The sequence below is a fragment of the Fukomys damarensis genome, unplaced genomic scaffold (genome assembly GCF_012274545.1).
Source record: "Fukomys damarensis isolate Sample0158 unplaced genomic scaffold, DMR_v1.0_HiC HiC_scaffold_1, whole genome shotgun sequence".
Taxonomy (NCBI): Eukaryota; Metazoa; Chordata; class Mammalia; order Rodentia; family Bathyergidae; genus Fukomys; species Fukomys damarensis.
Genome location: NW_022900913.1, coordinates 32,076,671 through 32,098,190, shown reverse-complemented (window position 1 = coordinate 32,098,190; position 21,520 = coordinate 32,076,671). Strand labels below are relative to the sequence as shown.

At 35.9% G+C, this 21,520-nt stretch overlaps 1 protein-coding gene across 1 annotated transcript in view; it reads right to left on the bottom strand.

Moving 5' to 3' along the window:
- C7 (complement C7) overlaps nucleotides 1-18,374 on the bottom strand; it is a 74,457-nt gene extending 56,083 nt beyond the window's left edge. The window contains exons 1-4 of the mRNA XM_010633873.3: nucleotides 18,175-18,374; nucleotides 7,950-8,005; nucleotides 3,959-4,034; nucleotides 305-446 (exon numbers count right to left, since the gene is read on the bottom strand). Of these exons, the coding sequence (XP_010632175.1) occupies nucleotides 305-446; nucleotides 3,959-4,034; nucleotides 7,950-8,005; nucleotides 18,175-18,180 (280 nt within the window). The 5' untranslated portion in view covers nucleotides 18,181-18,374. The remainder of the gene's footprint in view (nucleotides 1-304; nucleotides 447-3,958; nucleotides 4,035-7,949; nucleotides 8,006-18,174) is intronic.
- Nucleotides 18,375-21,520: the final 3,146 nt, after the last annotated feature.

Below are 21,520 nucleotides of genomic sequence, written 5' to 3'. Positions count from 1 at the left end.
ATATCCCACTGCTTCTTCATCTTCACCATAACCACAATGGCAGAAAGTTTGGGCCTGTTGGTAGCTACAAAGTAATTCAATTCAAAGAGCCAAAGAATATTTCTGCCTTCAATACAAGATGCCCCACCTTGCACTGGGAGGAATGATAGTTAAGTGTGTGATGAATATACCCACAAAAATCCTTCTGATGTTTGGGGAAAACTAATATAAATTCAGTAAAATTCAACACATACATATCAAGCAAATTAAACAAACAGCACTTGAATTTAAAGTCTGCATGCTGAGCCTCTGAAAAACAAATTACCTGAAAAACACCTGAAACGCTGTCCACAGCCCTCCTCTGTTGGACACCCTTGTGTAGGTTCACATGGTTGTATTTCAAAAGCACTTCCAGCACAAGGTTGACCCCCATACTGTCCATAAACAGCAACTGACCGCCTACGAATCTAAGCACAAAACAGGTAATGTCTTCTGTTGTTACTATCTCCAATTTTCTTTTTCAGAATAATAAAATCAGAGACAAATTAATACAATTTGAAAAACAATGTCCATGAATTGTTTTCTTGTGTTCTACAAAAAATCTACAAGATCAGTGACCCTATAAATGCTCCTGTCCTTGATTCCAATGACTCTTAGATTAGCATTTATTACAAGAGAGCTCCTAATTATATATTTACTTTCAGATTTCAGTGGAAAAAAACATTTTAGTGAATCTTTGAAAAAAATCACTTGAAAGCATGAGGCTTAACAAGGGAGACACATAAGCAAGTAGATTATAATACAGAATGGATTACTGTCTTGGCTGAAGCTATATACCAAAAGCAAATTTTAAAAGGTGAAATGAATTTTGCTGGGAGGAAATTAAGGGTACTGGGAATAGAGGTTAAGGTGAAGTGGAGTTAGGAGAACCTTAAGAAAAGTGGTGGTAGGGCCAAGGATTTAGTTCAGTGGCACCTAGCCTGTCTCACAAGCACAAGGTCCTGAGTCTGATCCCCAGTACCAAAAAAAAAAAAAAAAAAAAAAAAAACTATACAACAAATAATAACCCAGAGAGAAAACCCAGACCATCACATTTACAAAACCAACCCTAAGAAATCCAATGGTGAAGCTACAGTTTCCAATGAATTTTTATCAGCCAATCAAGAACACTGACCTCTGTGAAAAACCCTCCTCTGGAGGAAATTGAGGCAATCATCAAGCTAAATGAAAAACTTACAACTAATTTGCTCTACAATTCATTTAATTCTCATTCATCATGAGGCACTATCTTATGTTTAAACAAAAATAAAAATGTACAAAATCCTTCTCTCCTTACTGGCAATCAAATCAAAGATGCATCTTTCAGCACTCTTCCTGTACTCACCCTTCTCCATTAATAAAAACAAACCAAATCTCATTTCTAGAAGGTCAACAGGGAAGAGTAGGTATAGGAAATAATTTTGAATTTGCTCAACCACCCTAAATTGGGTTAGAAATAGGGGTTGCTTGGGACAAGTAGTGACAACACTGTCATTTGAATTCTCGGTACATTTGCATCAGCTGGATGACACCTTTCACTGAGTCCAAGCAGAAGAACCACGAGTAAAGAGTGGAAGTCCGCAAAGATTCTGGAACCATTCTTGGTTTCTGATTTAAAATGGGGAAGACAAATGTCAAATGTGATTTATCAATGTGTCCTTTTCTGGGATTCCAAAGCACAGGTAGTAGTGTCTGTATAGGGGATGTTTTCCTTTCCATATTAGCAGGCTGTGCCTCCAGCTTGCCCACTCTCAACAGGCTCATTGTTATCTGTCACATTCTGACCTCATGACCCTTTTTCATTTTCACTTGTCTCTTTCTAGGTAAAACCTTTTTGTTATAATCTAGGAACACATCCATTGCACGTTGACCTTCACTCAAAGAAAAAATTTCTTATGTGAAAAATGCCCTCTTCCTGTCTACCTTTATTTTAGAGATTTTTCTCATTTACAAATTATAAAAATGTTTTATGTGTTTGGTGTTTCTATGACTTCTGTTTCATTATTCACGTACTTTTTGCTTATAACAAGGTTGTCATCCACATTTGCTAGGAAACAAATGTTTCATTGTACAGCTTATTTTGAAAATACCATACATGTAGGAACTAAGTAAAAATTTGATGAAAATGACAAGGCTTCAAATTAGTTCTTATAATATGGCTTTGTTATTTTAATAATATTTTAAATTTTATATGTATATATAGATAGATATAGATATAGATACAGATCCCAAACTAAATCATTTAAAAAATAGTTCAATCACTCAAATGATTTGAAACTTTAAGGCAAATTTTGTATTTCTAGGGTTTTATCCTAAGAAAATTATGAGACCAAGACCTGTCATGTAAAGGTACAGGATCCCAATGATGAATGTAGTAGCTGTGCTGTATAGCTAAAGTGTACCAATAAACTCAATAAAAAAAAAGAAAATTATGAGAAAAAAGACAGATATCTATGTACAAAAATGTTCAATAAAACTTTATTTATAATAAAAAATTAAACCTATATATGAAACAATAAGTGAAAAAATATAGGTATATTAAATAACAGATCATAACACAGATGTTGTAAATTCATGCAAAACTATAATGAAATAATTCTATTTTTAAAAATTAACAACAGAAAGAAAATGAGCTGACAGAATAAAATGCTGATATATTCCTTTCAATAGATGAACATTGTTTTCTTTTTTTTTTTTACGGTATCTCACTCTGTACTTCAGGCTGGTATTAAACTCACTATGTAGTGCAGGCTGGCCCCAAACTCATGGCAATCCTCCTGCCTCAGCATCCCAAATGCTGGGATTACAGGCATATTGCCACCATGCCCAGGCATAAAAGTTTTCTTACCTTACACTTTACATTTTTTTTTTTTCAGTGAACTTTTAACAAAGAAAAAACATATTTTTATAATCACTTTTAATACTCATATCAAGTCTAGTATTTTACTTGTATTATTCAAAAATTAAGGTAAGTTAATTAGATAACTTGTAAGCAGACAGGACCACCCCCAAAGAGCCCTCACCCTCAAAGGAGCCAACATGAAAGGCAATCAAGACACATTCACTGAAGGCCAGAATTGTAAGAGGAGAGAAACCACTATACCTTTGTGCTTCCCCTGGGGATAAATAGCAGTGATTGATATTCTAAATAGGTATCACTCACCTGGGTGGGGGGCCAAGGTCTTAACCCAGCCTTTCCAGGAAATATCCCTGACCCCCACCCTTACTGAAAATCCTTGTATGCATGCTATGTGACTTGCTGCCCCGTTTAATTCCCATTTAATCAATAATACTTGGGTGACTGTACTTGTAATCTTATTGGTTGGTTACAGTTTTACCCCACCTCATGCCCACTTTGTAATTTTCCATTGGGTCTTATAGTTTTGTCCCACTTTGTACCTGCCTCACCATGTGGATTTGCTGTATAATACATCTTTGAAGATTAGGTGAGCAGGCAATCCACTTTCTGGTCCCCCTTCTGTATCTCTTGGACAGAAGCTTTTTTCCCCCCCTCAATAAATTTTTCCTACTCTTAAAAAAAATTAAACTTTAAAGCATTTCAAAATAATTTTTGGTTAGTTTTCACTATTTGAGAAGAAAAATAAAGCAGCTATTTTGCTCTTTGCTAGTGTTTAAAAGAAGAAAGCCTGAAACTAATGAATAAAAAATAGATTTTGAATTGTTTCCTAATTTTATTTCATGATATTCCTATTTATCGTATAGCTAGTGAGTAGCATTTAACTTTTAGCCTATGTACATTTCCAGCCAGGCAGGATTTAGGAACATCTTCTGAAAAAAAGGAATGTAGAAATTACTTTATTATATTAATTGATGAATAAGTCATACTTTTCTTTCATCAAAATCACTAAAATAAGTTCCAAAAACCATTAACAATAATTAATGAATATTCTAAAGCTAATAACATGCTAGCCAGACCTACCTGAATCTTGGTGCAGCCACTGCATTCTGACCAAGGGCCATACAGATTCCACTGGCAGTTGACTGGCAAAGAAGCACTGTCACAGGGTCGAATTGTCCATTGGAAGTAGGTAGAAAGACAAGCAAGAGCACACGAAGAACACACAAAAATAGTCAAAAATTCTTCAGAAATATTTTCCTAAGAGATGATAAAAGTGTCCTAAAATATATTAAAATGGAGGGAAAGGAATCCATTTTATTAAAGATTAACACTGATTGAACATCTATTATATACATGGTATTATTAAGACATGTAGGAATAGTAAAAGATATAGATCATTGACTACTGATAGAAAGAATGGCAGAGACACAGATGTACAGGCAACAAATCAAAATACAATATGTCTAATAAATTTCATAACAGAGATGTCTCAACTTAACATTCTGTAGAGTATAGATATATAGGTAGAAGCATATAAGAATGTTCAGAGAGTTGAGGAGATTGGTAAAACCAAACAGGAAAGGTTTTATGCCTTTGAAGGGATTATGAATGACAAGTTGAAGAGTTATCCAAAAACTTAACTGAGAAACAAGAAACTCTAAGATTATCCTGTGAAAATGGATCAAAGATCTAAAAGTTAACACAAAATCATTAAATCTGCTGGAAGTTAAAATAGGTGGAACTCTCGACATTGGTGTTGGCAAAGACGTTATGAACAAAAACCTCTGATAACACTGGAAATATCACAAAGAATCAACAACTGTGGCCTCATGTTATTAAAAAGCTTTTACTGGGCAAAAGAAACCACCAACTCACAGTGGGAAAAAAAATCTTGCCAGCTGTTCCTCAGACAAAGGACTAATATCTAAAATACATAAATAACTAAAAAAAAAATCAGACCTCCCCCAAATGTAAAGGTCCAATTCAAAAATGGGAATCTGGGGCCGGGGATTTAGCTCAGCAGTTCAGTGGCCTGCCTTGCAAGCGCAAGGACCCAAGTTCGATCCCTGGTACCAAAAAATAAATAAATAAATAAATAAATAAATAAATAAACAAACAAAAATGGGAATCTGAAATGAATAGACACTCCTTAGATGAAGAAGTAGAAATAGCAAATAAATATATGAAAAAGTGTTCAACATAACTGGTCATTTAAAAAATGAACATTAAAACAACACTGAAATTTCATCTCACTCCATAAAGAAAGGGTATTATTAAAAAATCAACCAATAATAAATGCTTTTGAGGCAGAGGAAAAAAAAAAAGAACCTTTCTCCACTATTGGTGAGAGTGTAGACTGGCACAGCTACTATGGAAAGCAGTGTGAAGATTCCTCAAAAAACTAAAACTAGAGGTTCCATTTGACCCTAATATTCCCCTTCTTGATATATTCCCAAAAGAATTAACAGCATAATACCATAGTGATATATGCACAATCATGGCACAGTTTGTAATAGCTAAATCTTAGAAACTGCCTGCATGCCCATCAAACAATTAATAAAGAAGATTTTTATACAAATTTTTTAATATGAAGGTTTTTTCTATAATGGGGTACTACTCAGCCATAAAGAAGGATAAACTTGAGACATTTCTAACTAAATGGATTCATCTTGAGACCATACTTTTTTAAGTGAAATAAATTAGAACATATGTTCAAACATCACATAGTTTCTCTGGGGTGAGAAACTGAAAGTTCAAATAAGGACCAAAATGTACAATATATATTGGGAAATGGGAAGAAAATGTCTAAAGGAGACAGGGAACAAAGGAGAGGGGAAGGGGAAAAGTAAAGGAGGGGCAATAAAAAAAGAAGAGAAGGAAAAAATGGAAACTAACTGGTAGAACTAAAAATAGATAAAACTCTTGAAGACGCAGGCATAGGCAAGGACTTTCTGAACAGAACCTCAATAGCACAAAAATTGCACCAGGAATAAACAAATGGGATCATGTCAAGTTAAAAATCTTCTAAAATCAAAAGAAAACCAAAAGAATGAAGAAACAACCTACAGAATGGGGGAAAATTGCCAGCTATTCCCCAGACCAAAGAATAACATATGGAAATATAAAGAATTCAAAATAATTATGCCTTCCCAAATTAAAAAAAACAATAAAAAATGGGCAACTGAAATGAATGGGCACTTCTCAGAAGAAATACAAATAGCCAATAAATACTGAAAAAAATGCTCAACATCACTTAGAGAAATGCAAATTTAAATGACTGAGATTCTGTCTTACTCCAAAAACAATGGCCAACATCAAGAAATCAAATAATAATGAGTACTAACAAGGCTGCAGGGGGGAAAGGGAACTTCTACATTGAGGAGGGAAGTGTAAACCTGTACAACAACTCTGGAAATTGGTATGGAAATACCTTAAGAAACTAAAAATAGAAATTCCATTTTATGCAACTCTTCCCCTTCTATATATCTTCCCTAAAGAGTTAATGACATTATATTATAGTATACATACATGCCCATGTTTACAACAGCACAGCTAAATCTTGGATGCAGTTTATATATCTATCAACAGGTTAGTGAATAAAGAAAGTGTATTATTATACACAATGGAGTCCTAGTCTGCCATAAAGAAGGATAAAGGTGAGTCATATGTAGGAAAATGGATGGATATTGAGACCATAACATTAAGTGGAATATAAAAGACACAGGGGCTTAAGTCTAAGATGGTTTCCATTATATGAGGAACCCAAAGAAGAAATAAAGAACAAAAGGTAATAGGAAGTAGAGAGATAGCTTTTTTTCAAATGATAAAGGGATCAAGAGATAAAAGGAGGGGAGAGGGAAAGGAGGAGAGGATAGGGAATGAAAAAAGAATTGAAATGTGTTATGTACATGTATTAACTCCCCACAAAAATGTAATCATTATGTAACACAAATATGTACTGAAAAAAGATGCCCCTGTGAAATATAGGAAACTGAAAAACTAGCAGAGGCCAAACACACAGTAATCCCTGTGTAAATTTTCCCCATGTTATCTTAGGCTATTTCCAAAGTGCATACCAAACGGGGCACTGCAAGACTAAACAATTTCACTCAAATAAAGTACATGAGGAAGTAGAGAGTTGAAGCTTGCATGATACCAACTGTGGAAGAGAACACCTCAGCCACCCCTAAGTGATTGAGGGAGATTGTGTATCTTCAGAAAGTCAGATTGCCTTGAAAGAAATAAAGCCCATTCTGCTGTGTGTGACCCTCTGGGCTTTTATGAAATCAACCTTGGTAGCTTGTTTTAATATGGCACTAGTACCTGAGTATCTTGATCCTTAAACAATCTGAGTTTATTGTTTACTTTGTGTCCCAGGAAAAAACAGAGGGCTCCCCCGAAACACATAGGCTTCAAAAGGAAAGCTCCTTTAGCTTTCTCTCCTCCATGTCTGACATCACCCAGTGCAAGGCCCCAAGATCACTTGTATTGCAAGGATGGGTTTTAGGATCAGAATCACCAAGGAGACCCTTAGTGCCATCTCAGCTCTTTTTGTATACTGGGTCCTGTCACAGCCCCTGACACATATCCTGATAGTTCCATCAAGTGAGCTGACCTATTCCCATCAATCTGACAGTGAAAACAAAACAAGGTCATGAGCAAATGATTCTGGCATTTTTTCAGGTCTCAAGAGTAGATAAATCTGTTTTCTTAAAATACTCTCTACCTTTAAAACCCAGAGAATGTTTGTGAGGATTACATTCAAAGTTCAAGTGCTGCTCTAGGAAGTGGGATTCGCTGAATTACAGATAAAACCACAGGACTGGTGCAAAAGCTTGTAGGTATTTTTAGTCTTCAACTATCTTCTTTACAGGGAAAAATAAGCTAAAATAAGAATAAGAATAAAACACACTTCTGTTATGATTGCCTTTTCTAAAAAATATAGAAGAACAAAGTATTTTGGAGGGATAAGCATGCTCAAGTTGCAATATGAAACTTAGATCATACTAAATAATTTCTTTTAAAAATTAATACTTTCAATGACTTCCATACACAACCAAAAAGTTCTCACCTTGAAAAAACTTGAAATTCTCCTGTAAATCCCACCAAAATGAATAAGCTTATTGCCTGGAGAAGAAAAACAATAAAGATTAAAGGTACTATTTTAGCTTTCATTTTTTTCCCTTTTTTATTAGCATATATTTGATATAAACAAATTCATTTATAAAACAAATTCATTTATTAGAGGGAATTGGGACATGTACATATGTATCAAAGCTTTATTTTTTAATGAGTGGAAAACTAATACATTTGTACAATTCCTGATTTATGGGTTGGAAATATAAAAAATGAAAGGACCATGTAAAAAGCTAAATGAGTGCTTTTCTTTTAAGACTCCATCTTAAATAGAAGTTTGAAGGTTCTTTAAAAAATTAAAAATAGAGCTGCCATATGATCCAGCAATTCCACTAGTGGGTATATATTCAGAGGAAATTAAATCAGTATGTGAAAGATACATCTCCCCTCCCATGTTCATTGTAGCATTATTCTCAATAAGCTAGAAAATTCAGGACCGGAATTTAGCTGAGTGGCCTGTGCCTGCCTCGCAAGTGCAAGGTCTTAAGTTCAATCCCTGGTATTAAAAAGAAAGAAGAAAAAGAAATTCAATCTAAAAGCTTCTATCACTGGATGAATGGATAAAGAAAATATTTTCAAAACTAGGAAATGGGGGGTGTGTGGCTCTATGGTAGAAAACTTGCACCATAGAAAAAGGAAATATGGTACCTATCCACACTATGGAATACTACTCAGCCTTTTGAAAAGAAGAAAACCTTGCCCTTCACAATAATACAAATGTACCACGGGGCAGTATGTTAAAGGAAATAAGCCCTAGCACAAAAAGACAAGTATCACATGATACCTCAATTACAAAATGGAATCAAAAGTGTTGAGAGCCATGCCCTCTCCCGCTGGAAGCTGCCATTGCTCCAGTGCCAGGAAGGTAGCCTCACGGGCACCCCTGAATCCCCACAACTCCCCCAACTCCCCATCCCCTGCACACACTCTCAGACCTCCTGATTGTGCCAGTCTTTGGACCCACTCTGCAGAGGCAGAGGTGGTCATAAAGGGTATTTTTCTGAGTTCCCAACTTTGAATATCTTTAAAGAAAGGGTATGGGAAACCTGTAGTAGAATGGTGTGGAGTTCAACCATTCAGGAGGTCAGGGAACTCAATCTGGCCTTGCAGCCTGAGGTCAGTCTTCATCATGGGGTTTTGCCATCAGCTAGCTGAGATCAGGGGTCTTGGTTCTGCACATGGCTGCACATGTTGTATTATGACAGCAGAGACATAGTTTGAAAGAGGCCCTTCAAATTCTTTTTTTCTTTTCCTCATTCTACTCTGCAAATTCTTTCTTTTTTCTGTCCTCTTTCCCCAATTCAGTCTCTTGCTCCACCATATTATCCCTCATCTCCCTTTCTGTTTCTGCTCCTGCCCTAACTCAGATTTCTTCTTTTATCACTTTTTCTCTTTTCTTTATTTTCTTTTCTTCTGTCATTCTACTTCACACAGGGGTCAGTGGGTTCAAGGGAAAGCGAGCCCCTATTGCTGTTAAGGGGATACATTCTTGTCCTTGTACTTCTACTTTGTCTACTCTGTCCTTGTACTTCTACTCTGTCTACTCTGTCCTTTCAAACTCAACAGTTTCCTGAATATTGTGTGGTCATTCTATGTCCTCTGGATTCACTTGAAACCTCCAATTCATTTACTTATCTACTCCTCTCATTCTAGTTCTGTCTGAGCCCCCATCCTAAATGGTAAATATACTATGTAGAAAAGTTTGTTCACTGCAGACATGTTTTGGACTGCTTCTTGATTTCAATTTAATTCACATGCCTTAAGGGTGATAGACTAGTGACTACCACAAGTGGTCAGTTTCCAAGTTGTGCTTGATCATAATGTGTTGCTGATTGTATCAGTTGGGATAAAGGATTGTGGTTGATTTGATGAGCTGTTTTCTCTGAAGTTATGAAGATGAGAATGTCTGTGGGTTGTTAGAGACCCAGAAGCTAGGGCATAACTATATCAGGAAGATTTGGGTGATAACCCAGAGATTAAACCAAGGACAGCCGGACAACAAAAATAAAAATGAGAAAACACTTATGCAAGACACAAAGACAGATTTCTAGTTCACCAATGGCAAACAGTAGGGCAAATGAGGATGAAAAGGCTGATAATGAACCCAGGACACCCTGAACTCAAAACACAGGAAGTAACAAACAGATCAATCAGGCTCTACAAAAATTCAAAACAGAAATAATTTCCCAGATAACCATAGAGATGGTGAGCAAAATGAAAGTCGTGACTTGAGACTCTAGAACAGAAAGTGACAAAAAAAAAAAAAGATGAGCTCAGGACCACAATACAAACCATGAAGGCCCACCATAAGAAAGAAATGGAAACAATAAACACCCAACATAGCAAAGAAATGGAATCCATAAAACAGATTCAAACAGATATCCAGGAGATTAAACACTCCATTGAAAGTGTATGCAACAGAATAAAAGAATGAGAAGATAGAATCTCAGATATAGAAGATAAGATTGCAGTCAGTGACCATGAAAAGAGAAATCTCTTAAAAACAGTAAGGGATTGAGAAATCGATCCAACAACTCCTAGATGATGCAAAGAAGAATAACATAAGACTGATAGGAATACATGAAGTAGCAGGAGAAAATACAAATGACTTTAAAAAGCTGTTAACAGAATTAATGACAGAAAACTTCCCAAACAGACCAAAAGAATTTGACATTCAGATAACTGAGGCATATAGGACCCCAAAAAGCCACAAGGAAAAAAAATCTACACTTAGACATATAATAATCAAGATCCCAGAAACCCAACGGAATAACGAAATGCTACAAGCAATAAGTGAAAAGAAACAAATCACATGCAAAGGAAAGCCCAGCAGAATCACAGGAGACTTTTCAATACAAACCCTTAGGGCAAGGAGAGCCTGGAGTTAGATATTTCAAGTACTAAAAGAGAGCAACCTCCAACCTAGACTAATGTATCCTGCAAAACTCTCTTTCAAAATGGATGGGGAAATAAGATACTTCCATGACAAAGAACACCTGAGAAACTACATGAATACCAAAACAGCACTACAAGCAATTCTAAACAATATCCTAGAAAAAGACGATGAAGTTAACACCATGAGGCCCAACAGAGCAAATCAAATAGGCAAGGCAAGAAACTAAAAGGAGAGGGCGAAAAAGTAAAACAAGTCAACAAGAGGCCAATAACATGACAATAATAAGTCAGTACATATCAGTTATAACCATCAATGTCAATGGCCTCAATTCACCAATCAAGAGAAATAGACTGGCAGAAAGGATTAAGAAGCAAAATCCAACAATATGTTGTATACAAGAAACAAACCTAGTGCAAAAAAGAATCCCATAGACTAAAAGTGAAAGGATGGAAAACAATTCTCCATGCAACAGTAGCCCAGAAAAAAGCAGGGGTAGCAATCTAAGACAAAGTAAATTTCAAACCAAAACTGATTCTAGTATTATAGATGAAGGACAGTACTATATCATACCTCTGTGAATGTAAAATATCTTGTACCTGCTTTATGATATGTAGTAGTGACCATGCTTTATCAGGGCTATATTTAATGATGTTACTCTAGAATGTTCTCTTTCTAGACGATGATTAAGATGTTAATTAAAAAAATGGTGCCAGGTACCACAACAGTAAAAGAACTTTGCTGTTTTCTGGGTATTATTCTTCTCTTTGTTTTTGTTTTTTTAATGGAGTGTGTTGAATGTCTATAATTTTGTTCAGATGACTGCAGAACCTGGAAAAGCTGTTCTTCTATTGATGCATAACATACTGCTATTATTGCTCTTTTTATATAAGTATAAATATATATATACACATATATATAATTTGAATTTTTGGAAACTTTAACTGTGCTGTCAACTTTGGAAAAAGTTATCCCAGTTTACTGTGTTGAGCTGGTATTGTGCAGAAATTAACATCCATATTGGTCTAGAAATGTTAATTTTTTTCCCATTTGTACAGGGGTAATGCACTGTATTAAATATGTAAGTTCTTATCTATGTGGGTTTGATTACAGAAACTAATAAAGTATTCTCTAAATAATAAAATAAAGAATAAGACTACAAGAACAAGAAGCAAATATATATATTTAGGGACCATTTTCATCTTCAGAATTAAGGATGACTTTAATTTTACATCATTGCCTTTTCTCTTTTACTTTCCTTTTTAGTTTTATCATTTTAGGATCCCTTATTTTTAATTTTCATACAGAGAATTATTTAACTGATCATTATAATTAAGCATAAAGTCACAAGTTACAAGGTCATATTTTGCTGAATCCTAGAGTTCTAAATTATTCATTCTATTTACTGTTTATAGATTAGTTTATCCAAAAATTTCCAGTTTATTATTGTTTTTTATTTTGTACAAATAAGGCAGAGTTAGAAAAGAAAGGACATATCAAGATACCTCAAAGAGCTGGGACTAGAGGTTCCATTTGACCCAGCCATCCCTCTGCTGGGTATCTTTCAAAAGAATTAAAAGAATCAAACCACAGTGATATATGCACACCAATGTTTACAGCGGCACAGTTTGTAATAGCTAAAACTTGGAAACAGCACATTTGCCCATCTGTTGGAAATTGGATAAAGAAGATGTGGCTTTTCTATAAAATGGAATACTACTCAGCCACAAAGAATGAGAAATTAGAGTCATTCATAGGAAAATGGATACATATTGAGGATATACTCTTAAGTGAAATAAATACGCCATACATGTGTAAATACTGAATAGTTTCTCTGGTGTGAAAACTATAATAGTACACAAGATCCTAATGAGATAATTAATAATGTGAAATAGGAAGAAAAGGGCTAAAGGTGTAGGGAAAGTGAGAAGGGTGGGGGAAAGGTAATAAGGGAGAGGAAAAAATATGAGAAACTGAAAAAATGGAAATAAAGTGTTGGTAAATGTGTAGGGGAGGAGGGGTTGAAGGGAGGGCAGGGACAAGGGGAAAAAAGGAGAATCAAGACCCGTCATGTAAAGGTATAGGATCCCAATAATGAATGTAACTGTGTTGTATACCTAGATTGTACCAATAAACTCAATTAAAAAAAAAGTGTTGAGTTTGCACAAGTAAAAAGTAGAATTACCAAGGGCTGAAGATAGTGGGAGAGGAAAGGTCAGAGGATAAAGTTTCAGTTAGACAGAAGGATAGATCAATTGTACAACATGATGATTATATTATGTAACATTTCCTATTCTTGAAAATTGCTGAGAGTAGAGTTTAAGTGTTCTTACCACAAAAGCATGTAAAGTAATGCATATGTTAATAAGCTCAATTGAGCCTTTCCATAGTGTTTCAAACTGTAAAACATGATGTACACAAGTATATATAATTTTCACTTTTAATTTAAAAAAATAGAAATATTTAAGGGCAGGTGGAGGGGGTGAAGAGAGGGCAGGAGTATGGGGAAAAAATAAGAATCAATATATATTATGTAAAGGTACAAGATCTCAATGATGAACGTTTACTCTACTGTATACCTAAAAAGTACCAATAAAATTAATGAAAAAATAAATATTTAAGGTAAAAATCTATGTAATTCTGTGGAGTACATCTCCTACTGCTCATTCTTGTAAAGGCAACTAGGGTCTGGGCAAGCCATAGACAAACCGAAAACACGCCACCCATTTAAATAGCCTCAGGCATTTCTTTAGCCTGCCAATCTTCAAAGTCTTTTAGTGGGTCCGGGGCTCACTCCCTCCTAACTTCCCCACCCACGGAAGCTTGGAAGCAGCAGCAATGCTAATGGCTGAAGAGGTAAAAAGGAAAGGAGGTCTGCCAATGAGTAATCAAAAGTTGAAGCGTAAACTGTAGGCAGGGGGCGGTGACTCTCATTTTATTCCTTCGTAATGTGGGAGGTCCCCTCAGTGCTTAAAACACCCCGGTGGCCTTTTATAATCATCTTTATGTGATAGCACAAACCTGAATATCAAGGATCTGACAGGTTACAAAATAAGTGTAAAACGTGATTATATTTCATTTGAAAACTCAAACACGTATTAAAAACAAATCTAGAAAATATAGCAAAGGATAACAGTTTATTTCTGGCTGTGAAATTATAGGTCTTTTCTATTATCTCATTTTTACTTTAAGCTATTCCACTTTTACTGAGAATTGAAGGTGAGGATGCATATAATTAAAATCTTTCCTGGTAACTCGAAGAATATTATACTTACTCTGTTCACAACTCAGTTTAAAAGGCCTTGAGATCATCTTATCCCACATTTCAAGAGGCCAAAATGCTTTGTTTTCTACCTGATTTCCCAAACATCTTTTCCCTCAATATACCTATGCAGTTTCTTCCCAAAATTTTATCCAGACTCTCCCGCTAGATCCTCCACCTTCTAATTAGATATCTTCCTTTTAGTTATAAAATCCTACTTGCCTACTTCTGGCTTTTATAGTTTGAATATATTTTTTTTAGCCTATAATTCATGAACTGTGGACAAAGAGAAGAAAGTAAACAATGATGAAGGAAGCTATGAATAGTTTTTTGCCTTTTCAACAAACATTTGAAGAATATAACCTTTAAGGTTTTTTTAAGTTACAACCTTTATGGGTTTCCTTTTTCAGCTATAAGCCTTTCTTCTGTCACGGCAACTCATTTGTTTTCTGTCTCTGAGAGAGCATGCTGCATAGCTTTATTCGGCACCCGTAGGCATTAACAAATACTCATAGTTTTAGAAAATAAAAATTGTAGAAAATCTAATACTCAAACTTTAATATATCGTTAATTTTGTATTTCGCACCTACTTCGTTTCTGAGTGCTTATAGTAAGGAAGGAGTGGGTCTCACTTCAAAGTTCCTCCACCCGCTTCTGTCACCTGCTGCTCAAGCTGCCTGTCTTCTTCAAAGTTAAAATGGCAGTAGAGAGAGGGAAGAGAGCCAGAAAGGATCTCGCTTGATTGATCCAGTAGGAGTCTGGTGATGTTAAATCGGAGTGCAGGTATTTGAATGCTGGTTCTTCAGCTCTCAAGGTGTTTTGTTGTTCTTTGGTGGTCTCCCTACTGGACATCCATAACCACGCTTCGCTAACACAAGTGAATGGCCTTCACCACAGCCTACCTCCTACGAGTTCTTTCTGTACTGATGCTGTATGTTGGAGTTGCTTCATCCTCTGGGTGGTTCATTTGTCAGGCAGACTCCTTGACTACCCAAACCTGGCTGTGAGTGTGTGTGTGTGTGTGTGTGTGTGTGCATCCAGGCTGTACACAGAGCTTCTGAGTTTACCTACTCTGCTGAAGGCAGGCCTGTGCCTTTAATTTTTCCCCAAATGTGCATCAAGTATCATTCCCTTTGTTCTTCACACCATAAGGAATACAAGTTTGCATACTGTTGAGCATGAGATATGTCGTGAGGTTCACCAGACAAATTTAAGGTTAGTCTTTTTATAATACTGCACAGAATGTCCAACATCTCACTTTAAAGTCCGACAATCTTGAGTATTTTTCTTGGTTTCTGGCTCAGCCAAAACATGAATGATGAAAGTATTCATTTTTAATATCCTGATAGATGAGGTGTTTCATTTCGTTGCTTTGTTTTTTTGACACAGAGTCTTTGACTGTGAATCCACTACATCCCAGGCTGGCCTCACATTCCTCCTGTCTCAGCCTATCAGGTGCTGGAATTACAGATGTGCACCACTATGCCCAACTTGGTAGGTGGTTGTAAAAGAATTTCAACCAGATTTTAGGGAATAAACTTTTTTCATCATGGGTATCTCTACCACTACCTTCCCCATGCACCTATTCCTTTTTTAATCCATCAAGTTCAGCTTATTGCAAGGCCAGTTCTGTTCACAAGTTATAAAATCTGAGACTACTAACAAAACTAAATCTTAAAACTCTGCTGGCTAAGTCCCTGAAATGGAAGTAATTATTCTTTCCTTTCAGAAATAATATCATAACAAATATGCAACAGAGATGAAATAGTCACAAATAAATAAGCAGCTACATAAATGACAGAGAGAGATATGAGCTGACTCTAAAACAATTAGTTTAGAATTAACTAGGTTATAATGTAGGATATTTTGGTACTGTGTCAATATAACTCAGCTCGAAGTACATCCTCCTGATTATCTTCTCTTCATGCTCAACCCTGGATGAGATGTAGCTCTACAAGATACCGCTAATATGTTCCAGCTACAACCCTGATCTGAGATTTTGCTGTTCCTGACCATTCCTTAGGTTCACAGTCTTCAGAATTCATTTCTAAGGAGACACCATAAATTGCTGAACACAGACAGCTAAAGGAAAGCTCCCTTGGCTTTGAAGTCCTCCTAAAATATCTCACACTCAAATTATCTCCTATAAAAGAGACACTGAGAGATCCAAAAGTGATTCTGGAATCACATCTCTGAATTAATTTACATGGATGGATGAGGAGGCAAAAGATTATTCCCCTTTAAAAGACCAGACATGGGAACCATTTCTGATTTCTCAAGACTTGAAGGCTTTCCTACACATTTTTTTCTTTAAAACATATCCTAAAACCATGGTCCTTCAGATTTACTGGAAAAGCATATCTGCTTTTAAATATAGGTAGGAATTTGGCATGCACCTTGAAGTGACACCATAGCTTTGTTTGATGATATACTATCAACCAATTAAAGTATAAAAGCATATTTATTGTCACATTAAAAGGCCATAGATGAATGTGATATACATTTTAAACACAAAACAATTATTAAGATGTCTCCTCATAAAATAATTGACAGTTAATACAAATATTACAAAAAAATGTTAGCTAATGACTTTAGCAAGAGTATCACATTCTTTTTGAGCTAGCAAATATTACAAAATCTTAAATAGAAATACAAGGTAGAGTAATAAGGATCAAACTGTATCTTAAGTCTAATTTTGTAAGTCTATTTAGTGGTGTAGCATCATAATATTAACCAAATTAACTTTGTGATGTGTGTTTAATTTTTAATTATTTAATTCCATGTAAGGCAGAGGCCATTCAAGACCTGTATCTTTTTCCTCCTCTCACTGCATTAGGGAATGGGCATGAATTCACACTGCAAATGGAAAGCAGAGTGGTGGCCGCAGAGATCCACCAGCTGATAGGGCTGCAACATCCTTACTCCAATATTAAAGTGCAGCATTTTTAAAGTTCAAACACAAAAATTTTAAATAATACAAAATTTAATTTATTTTTTTCATCTGAAAATTAAGTCTACGAGAGTGATTTCTGTCTTTGGCCTGTGTGTCTCTGTGTGGGGAGCCCACGGCCTTCACAATGAGTTATATCCCCAGCCCTTTTATTTACCATTTTATTTTTTGAAACAAGGTTTTGCTAAGTTGCTAAATTGTCCAAGCTGGACTCTAACTTGTTGTTTTTTTTTAAATTCAGTTTATTGGTACACTCTAGGTACACAGTACAGTTACATTCATTATTGGGATCTTGTACCTTTACATGATGAGCTCTAACTTGTAACACTCCTGTCTCAGCCTCTCACAGTATTGGGGCTATAGGAGTGTATCACACACCCAACTCTGTCTTTGGTCCTGTCTTTGATCAGGGCTGGGAATGTGGCTCAGTGGTAGAGCTCTTGCCTACCATGAACAAGGTCTTGTCTTTGGTTGAATAGTTATTTCTTAAAATATTTGGCCATTTTGCACCAAGCTAACCTGTGCATTTGGTAAACCTTTCATTTTACCACTTGACCTTCACCACTGCTTTTACCTTCTTATATCTACTTATGTCCTCTACTTTCACAATCCTGACCCTCTCAATCAAGATCCAAAATTCTAAAGTTCCAAGTGTGCAAATTTTCTTTTCTATAAAGCTCTTAGAAAAGTCCACCTAAGTCTTACTGCATATCTCCAAATCAAAACAAAGACACCTGAAGAAAAAATTTTCACTCAATTCCGTTCCCAGCCATCTGAATATATCCTTCAACTAAAAAATAAGAAAATGAGGGCCAGGGATTTAGCTCAGTGGTTCTGCCTCCTGCCTTGCAAGCACAAGGACCTGTGTTTGATCCCTGGTACAAAAAAAAAAAATTAACTTCACTAAAATATATTTAAATAAGAATTTTTAAAAATTACTTCCAGATACTTTTCTTCTATATCTATGTTCTTATCTTTATTTGATTTCCTATAGTTAAGTATTACTATCCTTTTGAGATATCTTCATTGCAAAAATAATGAAATTATTATCTTACCTTCATGTTTGAAAAAACATCCAGATCAGAAGGGGGAAATTGTCCTCTCTGAAGGTCTGGTAAGTTTTCAACTGCAGGAAGGGACCAGCAGGCAGGCTCCCCCTCAGCTTCTCCTGCTCTGGATTACCATAGCACTCTTTTATAGATCAAGTGGCCCTGAGATTTAGCTCCTACCCCAACCAGATTCTCCAGGGACACAAAGAGCCTGCCTCTGCACTTCATCTGTGCCTTGAAGCCAGATGCATCTTATCAGTTACACAGACTTTAGCTACAGCCAGCTGGAACTGTTTGGAAAATACAAATATGTTTCTGAGAAATATATCTGTAAATCAGGAAAGACAGCAAATGTTCTCAGTTCAATGTTTAAGAGATTTCCAAGCAAAAGAGACTGTGTAAGTCAAGGGACAAGCCTCCTTCCTATTTTAGTCAAGTAAACTAAGCAGATGTTTTCATGATTTTCTAAGAGTACATTATAAACCAGACTTTGAGATTAAGTGCTTTGTGAAGGAAAAGATTTTATCTTGGTCTATTGCTATAACAAAATACCAAATACTAGGGTATTACTAAACAGATGTTTATTTACCTCATGGTTCAAGAGGATGGGAAGTCCAGGAGCACCATGCCAGCATCTGCTTAGCCAATGGTGAAGAGCTTCTTACTACATCATTGTATGGCAGAGTACATCACACAGATGTCACTGTGAGACTCTTTTCCTCATTTTATAAAACCAATGATGCTATCATCAGTGCTCCCCTCTCATGACCTCATCTAATTCTAGTTACTTTCTAAAATCCCCACCTCTAAATGTAACTAACATTGGGCTGGGGGTTTAGCTCAGCATCTCCCAATATGCTTCACAAGTGCAAGGTCCTGAGTTCAATCCCTGGTACCAGGAAAACAAACAAACAAACAAACAAAAAGCTAACATAAATTTGAGGATTAAGTTTCCAACACATGAACTTCTGGAGGCCACATCCAAACCATAGGATATTTCAATGTAAATAGCACATTCTGGAATGGAATTTTTCTCAAAACAAAATATGGCCTAACAAAATGCAAAGTCTATCCCATCATGCTTAACTTTCACAGAATAATCACAAAGAGCATTATTTGTTGCAAATATATCTCAGGACATCACTAATTTTCTCAAGAACTCATAATCTTTTAACTGTGTTGGAAAGAGCTTGTCAAGGTTATTTCCATGTCAGTTTTCTCTCTTCTGTTGTTTCCTGGTCTTCTGAAAGATCTTCATTTGTTCATAGCTTTGCATCAATTCCAGCCATTCCCTAACATTTTCACAGATTTTATGAAAGGTTGCCTTTTTTTGCAAGATTTCACATTTATTACTGGAATTAAGTGACAGATTCATTTGTGTTGCTTGGCTAAATAAGCAAGCTGCCACACAGCATTATGGGTGAAGTACACCTAAGTGTTAATAGGGGAAAGAAATTTGAGTTGAGAGTAATTTAAAAGTAAGCATTCCATTAGTGAATACTTTCAAGTTTTACTGACTTTATCTTTCTCTATCCAAAGCTCTTAGATAATAGAAATAAGACCTGCAAGCCCCTCACAAATCAACGGGGGTTTTCCAAAGTTTCTATATATTTTGTGACTTGTGTTGAGGAAGTTTTGCCCTGACTCCTGAAATATTTTTATTCAACTATAAATTCTAGTTGCCATGGACTCTTCTTAATTTCTCAATGTGCAATTGCCCTTCCAGCAGCACTTCTATTTTGGGTTCCCCCAATATATTCAGAGACAAGAATTCAATTGCATGTAGTTTTTTATTTGTTTAGCTTTGTTTTGGGAAGTGATCTTGAAAGAGCTCTGCTGGGAGTGGAGAAATGAGACTGGGCATAAAATTAATGAAAGGTGTTTCATAAAGCAAAAGATAGTAGTGAATTTGAACTCAGTCTCATTGAGGAACTCTGGGAAACACTGCAGATTTTACCACATAGTTGGTCCAGTTCAGAGGTAAAGAAACTGGGCTATTTGTCCACCAGTACTCTGCCTACTGTTGGCATTGGCTTCTTTTTTCATTCATTGAGTCTGGCACTTCCAGACTGTTCTGGGGACAGACTGAGCACACACCTTCAGTCAGAATTAAAAGGTCCTCATGTAGAGAGTTTCGAGTACTTGCAGTACATGCAGGTGTTTGCCTTCATCATGCATACCCAAGTACAGAGAGGATGTGAGTAGGACACCAATATCATTTCCTGCAGTATCTATTCATGCACGTTACTAATTTACTCCTTCTGCATTCATGTTATGTGCAACAAATGTTAAAGTGTTTAATTTGCTGTTATCTTGGAGAAGTAGAATCTTTGAGTTATATTCACCAATTTATTACATTATCCTTAACCTGGAATTGTGATTCAAATGTATCTATGATAATTTAGAGCTTCAATTTTTCAGCTGTAATATCTCAAAAGCTATTCAATTCCAAGAGATTTACAAAAACGTCCTTTCCATAAACAGTTGGCACACATCACCAGCTCCACAACTTTGTCCTCACATGAGCATTTCTTCTGTCTGGAATTCCAACAGAGGAGACAGTAGAACAAGGGCTTTGAATACAATGTGGGAAGTTTGATTGCTGGCATAAGCTGTGAAGACTTTATTCAAAAGTCAGTGGGAACTCACTACGGGCAGTTCTTTAGAAAAGAATCAAAGCTATGTATTAGGATGATTGAAATAGAGATAGTGCACAGATACATGGAAGGAGTCGGGAGCAGAAGCAGAAGGTTTGATTTGGAATTTATTTCAGTAATCCAATCAGGACCTCATTTAAGAAGAGACAGACACAAGTTGGGGATTTAGCTCACTGATGTCACCGCCTGCCTTGAAGCACAAGGTCCTGAGTTCAATCCTGAGTACAAAAGAAAAAAAAAAAAAAAGAAGAAGAGATAGAAAGACCAAGAGGGTTCCAAAGCCTTACTGACTAAACATGTTTATATCTGATTGACTAAGAAGAACTGACTAAGAAGAATTTAAGAATACCTCAAAAGGGGAGGAAAATAGAAAATCAAAGAGGAAAGAAATAGTTTTGGAGGGGGACATTTTTACTTTGGGAAAGCATCCAACATATAGGTGATCTTTTGAGGGAGACCTAAGTTCCATTTATCCAGAGGATATAGGTTGGCACACAGGCATGGGAGTACATAATTGAAATCATGGAAGAGAGGAGTCTTCTAAAGACTGATCACAAAACCACAAGAAATGAAGCACAAAACCACAAGAAACAACCCATTCAAGAAACAAGAAGAAAAGGAAGGAGAGAGGTTACAAATGGAAAAGAAAAAGTGAATGCATCAAGAAGCCAATTCAAGAGTAGCTCAAGGAGAGG